The following is a 9,990-nucleotide window of genomic DNA, read 5'->3' on the forward strand; positions in this document are numbered from 1 at the left end:
GCTGGCTTCAGCTGTGTTCCGTTGTTATGAAACTTTTCCAGTGTTGCCAAGTCTTGTGAGACCGCTAAGCAAACCGACCTCATAAACAAATCTGTGGTTTACTGATGTTGTGAAACCAATGTTGCCAAGTCTCGTGAAAGAAACAAGCAAACCGACCTCCAAAACCAATTTGCGGTTTACTGTAGAAAGTCTAGTGATGCGAGATTAGCAGTTTAAACTGCTTGGCTTTCACTTGTTCCTCAGTATTTTATATTAGCCTATCACCATTAGTGCAAACTGCCGTTATTTGTTATATTTATAAATATTTCAAAAAAATATTTGCATATTATCACCATTATGCAAACTACATTATTTCGCTATAATAGTGTTTCTAAACATATTAGCATCCTAAAATAAACGTTTTCAAACAACATGACAAATAAATTAAATACATTTAATGGTTTAAATATGGTCTAAATCTAAACGTTGATATATAGTTTTGATTTAAACGTCTAGATCAAGGCTAAATCTAAACTATACTGTATATTGATCAATAGTGATACTAGTGAGATATAATCATTTCTAAACCTAATGTTGGCACCCTAAAATAAAGATTTTCAAACAACATGAATAGAAAATGTAATACATTTAATGGTTTAAATATGGTATAAATCTAAACGTTGATATATAGTTTTGATATAAACGTCTAGATCAAGGCTAAATCTAAACTATACTGTATATTGATCAATGGCTATTCAAATTATTTTTGTCCAATATTTGGAGATCAGTTATGCAACTTACAGTTGTTTTTTTAATCAATATTTATGGAATAATTGTTTAAATTCAATCGGCTAGATTTGGTCTAGATTATAGACCAAATCTAGACCATCTAATTTAGGTCTACAAAAAAAACGGACGTCTAAAAAACGACTATGGCTCACTGGGTAGTTTGTGGGTGTTTGCTTTACAGATAACAAGTGTGCAGAGCCTCTGCAGCTGTGAACAGTTTTAAGTGACAAAAGTCAAATGATTGTGCTTCCTCTTTCCATCTATAACTTTTGTTCAGATGGAAATATGTCACATTTGAGGTGAATTAACAAGGAAAGGCTGCTAAATGTAGCACATTTGAACTACTATGATTGATAATGATGAGGATGATATACTGTACTTTTTAACACTGGGCAGCCCCCCTATTCATTTTCATTTTCATTTTCATATGATCTATTTTGATCAAAATTATCATTATTTCAATCCTTTTTTAAATAATGTTATCCTTTATCGTATTCAAAATCGAAATTTGTCATCCCCTCAAAGTATGACTTTGTGGCCTGTTGTTGGAAATAATATTTTCTTCTCCTTAGAGGGGGAAAGGCCTGGCTCTGGGGGCCGTGAGTTACAGACAAAAGTTTTAACAACTAAAATGCAATTGGCCATTGTGTTCTTCAAAGAAGGAAACCATCACAGTACACACTCTCCACTGGGATCTACATCATGGGTATTCAACAGGGGGTCCGTGACCCCTAGGCGGTCCTCGGAGTCACTGCAGGGGGGCAATTTTTTCTTTTCTGATATTTGTTTTTGTTTTGTTTTAAATGTCTGAAAATATGCATGAATCCAACATACTATTAGTAAATAATAATTGTAAGAAAGACTACCGAACTATACCCCCAACCCCCACTGTGTGGAGGAGAGTAGCAATTTAAGCAACAGATAAGTTAAACAATATAGACCCAGTTTAGTAAAAGTGTACATACTTTATATAATTAAAAATTATGAATGACAATGATTCATAGATAAGCCCTAATAAAAAGCCTGTCAACAGAACCTACTGTAGCAAGTTCACACTTTTGAGTGTTACTTGCATAATGTCCTATAATGTAAACCACACTTCACACCCACATATGTCTGAGAAATGTCCTTCTTCTGCTGCGTGTTTTAAAAAGTGTTGCATAGCGAGTGCTGACAACTTCATTAGCTATTTGTGTGCCTTTTATACTCTGGTTTTAACAAGAAACATGGAGACTGCCATGCTCAACTAAAACGCTTTCAGACTTATCAGAATGAGAATACAAAGTGACCTAACCTGCATTGCATTGAATGAGAGCAGGGTGCAGAGCAACTGTGGTTCAGCAAGACCGATATTTAAATAAGAGAAGGGCAATTTCTCCTGTGACAGCAAACAGGCAGGTGCTCAAGCACTGGTTGGCTACTAAGTGTACACCTGATGGAGGCACTGCATGGTACACAGGTCACAGGTTAAACGGCATGCTACACAGGGATTAGGGAGTCACTCGCAACGTTGCCAAAGAAATTAGTGCTGAATTGTCAGATGTCATGAAAGCTGTGAAGCAGCTGTGAAGAACACACTGCTCTACTTCACCACTCTGAGGTCACGCATGTTGAAGTTATGTGTCTAGTCGGAAGTTTTTACTTCTCCAAAACTGCACAGAGCTGGCTGACAATTTCAATGACGATGTCTGAGTTGTGAGCTGAACAGAATTTCAAAGTTCTATGCAAGGCCACAATGCACGCGCAATTCACATTTCTGTATGACAGAATGGAAAGCATTCTAAAAAATCACACCCAGTGTGAAGTGAGCGGTGCTATTTATGAGTTATTAATTTCATCATGCATCTCGGTAGCCAATCACAGCACGTCCTGCGAAGTGACGTGCTTACATTTTTTACATTATTATTAATTTCTTCATGCGTCTCGCTAGCCAATCACAGCGCGTCTGCGAAGTTTGAAGTTAATTTCATCATGTGTCTCGTTAGCCAATCACAGCACGTGATGCAAAGCTTAGCCTATGGGCGTGTTTTCCACAGCATGGCGTCACGGCGAAAGACACATTTTCACGATGGAAAGAAAAACTTTCACCACGGATGGGTCCTAAACCCTCTTATAGGAGCGGTTGCACCGCTCAAAAATAAGAATGTACAGTATGGGGTCCCTCTTCATCTTTCTTTCAGCTAAGGGGTCCTTTGCCTGAAAAACATTGAAGACCCCTGATATACATAAAAGCAGAAATACGTCATCCAGGCGCGCAAACCTATCCATATATCCACCACTTTTTTTTGTTCTTGTTTCAACTCAAAACAAAACAAAACATGGTAATGGCGGCAGCAGGAGAAGAACGAGTCTGATCAGCAGCTGAATCAGCCTGACAAACCTACAAGAACACCCCATTAAAAACAGTCCATGTTATTTGACCATTAGTATCTGTACTTTTACTCAAGTACTGGGGTTGAGTACTTTGTCCAATATTGGTAATGGGTCTGGCATTTAAACTGCCTACTTTTGGTACTTTCAGTTTTGTCAGCAATTGTTGTGTTTACATTAATATTCAATTTTCCCCCATAGGCTATTTTATCCACTGGGTCAGCCAGAGCATTGAAAGAGATAGAAAGAGTTGTGCCATCTCCGTTCACTCCATCCATTTAAACTACATTGCCACATCTATACAATAATACAATAATACAATATAGAAGATCAACATAGATTACATTCAAAGATGATGGGGACAGTAGGGAAGAGTGTCTGTATGGGGCTTTCACATAAAGGAAAAGGGCACTTTTGTTCTGGTACGTGTAATTGAATTAAATATATCCCTAGAATAAATAAATGTGAAACCAGAGCTGAGTAACATTGCAACTTTGCAATCAAGTATAGGTACAAAAACATGTATACATAAGATAACTTTAATATATGAAAATATAAGTAAAAAAGAAAAGCTGCAATATTAAAAAAAAATTATGTCAAAAGTATCTGCTGTCATTTGTATGTACAATAGTTCTATGTGAAAACACAATCTCTGCCTCCAGTCTTTGCAGTATGGCGGAAATATGAGGCTATGTTTTTCTGCAATTCTGTCCACTAGAGGGTGGTGCTGAGCTAAGTATAATTAATTCTTCACTAAAGTACTGTGGAAAATGTTAGGTCAGAAATCCAGTTCCAATGAGCCTGTTCACCAAACCATTTACACCTGTTCCCACTCCAGTACACCTGCTCACATTTAAATGGACTGATTGAATATATACATATTTTTTTGTTAATTCATTTTTCAGCTTCACCCAGCTGATCATGCACGCACGCACGCACACGCACACACACACACACACACACACACACACACACACACACACACACACACACACACACACACACACACACACACACACACACACACACACACACAGTGGCCCACATGGTGCAGTACACCTGCTCACATTTAAATGGACTGATTGAATCGTTTTGGGGGGTGGGGGGGGGGTGTTAATCCCACAGGAGAGATTCCGTTTTCAGTTTCACCCTGGCTGCTCAGATGGTTTCTGATAACCACTTGGGGGACAGTTAGGGGTTAAGTGCCTTGCTCATGGACACCTCGACACATCAAACCTGGCCAGGGGTTATCAACATGCCGGCTTGTGATGGACATTTTCCTAAAAAAAATGTTTGCCACTGACATACAAAATGAGTGGTCAATAATATTAACAGAATCACAGCTCTAAATGTACAATATACTACTCCAGTAGACAGCTGTCGCCAAATAATGTGGTAAATAGAGGCATAACTATACTGCGGGTTACCAGGCCTAGCTGCTTAAAAGAAGTGTGGAAGAGACGTCCGGACCAGGTTCAGAATCATTCAGTGGTTTATTCAGTAAAAAAAAAACAGCATCATAGCAACAGCATAGCAAAGCTTCCAGGGGCAGAGCCCCTGTCCTCCCCCAGCCTCACGGCGTGGTCAGTACTCTCTCCCAAGTCACATTTTACAGTCAACTCTTATACTCTAGGTAGCTCACGTTACAATACAGACGGGTACATTAGGTGTGTGTGGGGGTCAGTGAGAGCCCCCACACCTAGAAGAAGATCAATGTCTCTATTTATCCTGCTCAAGGTGTGATCAGGATGGGGCCATTCTCTGATCAAACAGTCTTCAAGTTAACAATAGAGATGTACTGTAAATCGCCATTCACACCCCTGCGCTCTAGGCTACCAGCCACATGTTCTATAGACATTTTGGTCAAGATTTCTTCTTAACTTTAGTCTGGTTTTGACTTGCATACTGTTCATAAAATAGAAGCAATCAGGGCCAATCTACGACATTTTTAAAGAGAGAGAGTGGTTAGTCCTCATCCATAGTAGTTTATTTCATTTTATTAAGATATTAAGTAGGAAAGATGAGAGGGAAGGCGTAGATGGAGCAATATGTAACCCAATTTCCATTTTAAAGTTAAGTTTATTATTATTATTGCCATGGCCATCTCTGTACTTATGTCTAATTTCTGATTCACTTTCTTCTTTCTACATTGAACTGATGGCTTTCAACCTTTCAAACCATTAAAGACAGCGAGAAGAACTGTCATATTGACATCATCCATTATAATATCTAAGCTTAAAAAACTTTTTTTTTTCCAGGCCCAGTCATTAAGCATGTTCTGTATTTCAGGTCATTCATTGGCATGGAAGAACTTTTTTTGGAATGACGTTACTGGGTGTACTGGCACTCTATGCCAGTGGTTCTCAAAGTGTGGTTTGTGTGTGAGGGGGTTCCGGGGGGTCCCCAGCTAAACTGCTTAATAGCATAAAAATTAGTGTAACCACTTTAAACCTATGTTATACATCACCAGCATACAACAATGGACAGCAGGCATCTTGTCTTGATGGGAGTGCCTGTTGTGAATATGAACAGTGAGGATAATCCAATATCTGGATGATGAGAGACTTGCAATTATATTGATTTGAGTAACGAGTTGTATTTTAAATGTATTGAAGTTACAGTGAAAGTTGTGATGAATAGGTTACAAACTCAAATAAAGTATACAGGTATTGTAAGTACTTGTACTTTGTTACTTTACGTCACTGGTATTTCTGCATTGATTAAATACGTGTCCTATCAATTCTGAAGAAAACCTGGAGACTGGCAAGTCAGCCACTGTATACTGACTCTAGTAATTCCTTTTTTTAATCAAAGATTTGCAGCGGACACGGACAAGTTTTGCCACGGACACATTGATGACCCCTGAACCTGGCCCTTCTCTTTCCCAGGCTGCCTCTCTCTACACATTCAGCTATGGCCACTAGGCAGCTGTGCCATTGAATACAAATCCTCATCAGGAATCTCATTGACTGATGGCACCAGTGAAGAGCTTTCAGATATTTTAGTATCTTGGTTTGGATGCAAATCAACATCGATAGTAACTTCAGAGGTGACTACAGTGCTGTAGACAACTGAATCTGAAGGATCCGCCTGGTGGATGTAATCATTAGCATTAGCATAGATGTTGGAGGTTGTGTCAACAGTGGGAATGATGTTGATGGTCGCGTAGACAGGAGACATAGTGAGACCTGTTGATTGGTCTTCACCTCTCCTTTCTTCATTTGTAGTCTAGAGAAAATAGGAGGAAGAAGGAGTATGTCATAGACCAGGAGTTCACAAACATTTTCAGCTCAAAACCCCAAAGAGAAATTTGGTGTCTTCCCTGGGACCCATTATGAATTAACGATTTCAAAAATAGCAAAAATTGCCGATCTACAAGCTCACAATGCATCAGATTTCTGAAAATGTTTTTACATGCTTTTGGAAACATTTTGAAAAACAAAAGAGAGAACATTTTGAGAATTTGTTTTGATTGTTTCTTTATATTTCTTTTATTTCCCCAAAATGGGTCCGGACCCTATGTTTGAGAAACACTGTCATAGACAAATACATTGCTTAAAAGTTAAAACAAAGACTGTGATAAACACAATAATTTCCCAGACATGTTCTGCTTTGAGTCAAATGTGAAGCAATGATTATGCTGGAAACAGTATGGTCAGGTGACGTGCCTATCCCTGGTCCTTCTCTCATTGAGTGGTCTCACATACCATTTACCTTTATATTCTTTTTTTCTTTCTTGAGCTAAGTATAATAAACAAAGAAGGAGCTACGTATTTTGATCTGTACTAGTTTAGTGTAGTGAGCATGTGTTAAAATTCATGCACGCCTGCTGACACCACATTAAAGTATAAGCAGAAGCTTTCTAGTAGATCCCAAGATGCGGCAAGTATTTTCGGGCCTTAAGAGGGCACAGCTTACGTGATGTAAATATCACACTTAGCCAGAGCAAAGAACCATGAAGAATCATAAGAAAACAATCATAATACTCACCTCTTCATCATCTTCAGTGGGGTTCCTGGCACTGAGGACGGCCACTAGAAAACATATGCAAAACAGGTGTTCATCCAACTGATAATATAAATGTTCTTTTGTTTCTGTCAGTCCCTCTGGCCAAGGGAGATATTTGGGTATTTGGATATTTGTGTGTACACGTGTGCGTATGTACAGCACACATGTATGTATGACTCACCTTGTGGTTTTCTGGTTCTCTTTATGTAGAACATCATCAGAGCCACCACTGTCACTGTTAACATGACAGCTAAACCAACAAGCAAACCTAGAAATGTGCATAATTGAGTTACATTAGCACCGTCTGGTGGAAAATTAGCAAACAGCATGACATAGGCTAGGCTTACATATTAAACCAACAAACCAAACCAACAGACATCCACCTTACATTAAGCTTTGAATCACTTTGTGACTCAAGTAATAGGAAGAATATGAACATCAGACACGTGATACTGCAGTATCAAATGCTAAACAGACTAAGGGACAGTTTCCACAGACAGGCCATCAGGTTGCTGACCTCTATTCTTCTTTATAGATAAACTTTATTTTGCCACGCTACTCCTCCCACAGTTTTTTTTCCCCACAGTCGTGATCCAATTGACCGGCTTCACCGGGAATCGTGTGCATCCATCTATAAAAGTCCCCTTTACGTTTTGGCCTATAACTCTTGAGCCGTAGGTCATAGAATAAAAAATAAAAAAATCCCCTGGATTCCATGGGTCATGACGCAACTCCCTATATAGGCCATGCCCATTTGCGTCTGGATAGATTTTCCGCCATTTTGAATTTTCTTCAAGACACACTTTTAGCTTCTCCTCCCACATATTCTGTCCAAATTGCACAAAAATAGGTAAAGATTATCTCTGGACCCAAGCAATAAACATATCCAAACTGCATTTTGATAGTCCATACCGTTCGTCCGTAATTGGCTTCCAAAGTTAGTGGGAGGGGCCTGTTTTACAAAAAATGCCAAAAATCACGAACGAAAGGTTCAGTCAATCCCAAAATTTAATCACATGTTAAGGGTGGTTTACTCAACAAATCCCCAAAAGCATTTCTACTCTGACGGGCGCCAGAAATGCGCAAAATGTAACCGTTTGATGCAAAAACATGATTTTTGGGGGGATCAGTCCTCTCAAAATGAAATGCAAGTGATCTCAGGAGAGTGAGACGTGAGAATATAATTGTCCCGTTACATTTATGGGAGGGGCCTATTTATTTAGTGGGAGGGTCCTATTTCATAAAATCAAAACGGCACGCATCACAAATGCGGGATCGTTAATAGCAGTTTTGCACATAATGTGCGTATGTGTGTGTGTGTGTGTGTGTGTGTGTGTGTGCGTGTGTATATATGTTACAGGGAAATTGACATTCCAGGGAAATTGAAAAAGGAGCGCTCATTTTCATCCCACCAGGAAATTCTGTTGAACCAACACTAGAAGGCAATGCAAGCCACACTAGACTAGAGCCCCCCTTTTAACTCTATGCCCCCACCACACACACACGCGCACACGCACACATGCACACGCGCACACACGCACGCGCCATGCTTTCAATTTGGTTTATTGAAAGCATGACTGTTAAGATAATTTTATTGTGTTCTGGCTTTTAACATTTGTTTTAGTTTATCCACGACACACGCACGCGTGGATAGTAACCCATGAAAATATCTATTCTCCCCCTATCGGTTTACAACTCGGACGGCGCTGATTCGACTAGCAGACCATTGGCCGGTCGGCGCGGGCACTCGCGCCTGGAGGCGCTCGGGCGCTCCTTCTCGGCCTCAAGCTCTGCTGAGTCGGCGCGCCTCCGTCATGGACAATAACTATTACTATCTATCTACTATCACGTGTGCGTGTGAACTCGTGTTCAGTGTTCCCCTAGCGTAGCTTCCTCCTCCCTCGCGAGGAGGAGCGCCTCGCGTAAAAAACTCTGTCTCGAAAAGCCCCGCCTCGCGCCGAAGCCCCGCGCTAGAGATGCGCGGATGGCTTTTTTTGTCACCCAAATCCGCGTTAACAAGTTCATTATCCATCCGCCATCCACCCGCGGTACTTATATCATCCTATTTATAGATCCGCACCAACCGCACCAAATAATTGTTATTTTCCTGACGTTAGTTTTCTTATAAACAGTGTTACTCACCACTGTCGCGATGCAGTGACTGTATACAATCCACAACCATGGTAACAACAAGCGCACGTCTTCATTAAGTTACTTTCGCTTTCAACCACTTTGTTGCCATGTCGGCTTTTTATAAGCTTTTTATAAGCGACTTTTAAAATAATAAACTTTATTTATATAGCACCTTTCATGACATAAATGCAGCTCAAAGTGCTTTACAGAAAAAGAAAGAAAAAGTGAAAACAAAACACAGAGCAAAAACAATGCTCTGTGTTGCGACTTTTGGGCTTGTTTGGCACTTGTTTTGGGCTTGTTTTCATAGACCTGGCTACTTATATCTCTCGCAACCTGGCAACACTGGCTGCTTGCAAAGCAACATGTCGTGAGCGGCTATTTTTTGCCTGGTGTAAAATGACGTAATATTAAAATACTACAAACGCACACGGTGAAATTTAGTGCTTTTTAAAAGCTATTATAGGCCTATAGATTGTTATCATTAATTTAATTCCCGCATTATTTCACCCGCGGTTTATCCAATATGAATTAATAATTATATTTGATTGACCCAAATCCACCCAAACTGCGGTTAACTGCGGCAACCGCGGCTAAAACCGCGATCCGCGCATCTCTACCCCGCGCCTAAAAACGAGCGCTCCTTTTTCAATTTCCCTGGAATGCCAATTTCCCTGTGACATATATATATATATATATATATATATATAT

At 39.8% G+C, this 9,990-nt stretch overlaps 1 protein-coding gene across 1 annotated transcript; it reads right to left on the reverse strand.

Annotated features, from left to right (window-relative positions):
* Positions 1-2,188: 2,188 nt before the first annotated feature.
* On the reverse strand, positions 2,189-9,302 carry LOC308074817 (uncharacterized protein; the record flags this gene model as incomplete). The annotated part of the gene is made up of 5 exons (XM_080414316.1): positions 9,289-9,302; positions 7,328-7,414; positions 7,129-7,172; positions 6,196-6,366; positions 2,189-2,212 (listed from the first exon to the last, which is right to left on the reverse strand). The coding sequence occupies exons 2-5, from the start codon at positions 7,389-7,391 to the stop codon at positions 2,189-2,191; spliced, it is 303 nt and encodes a 100-aa protein (XP_080270442.1). The 5' UTR covers positions 7,392-7,414; positions 9,289-9,302.
* Positions 9,303-9,990: the final 688 nt, after the last annotated feature.

Source organism: Gymnoscopelus braueri (genome assembly GCF_963280865.1).
Source record: "Gymnoscopelus braueri genome assembly, chromosome: 19".
Classification (NCBI taxonomy): Eukaryota; Metazoa; Chordata; class Actinopteri; order Myctophiformes; family Myctophidae; genus Gymnoscopelus; species Gymnoscopelus braueri.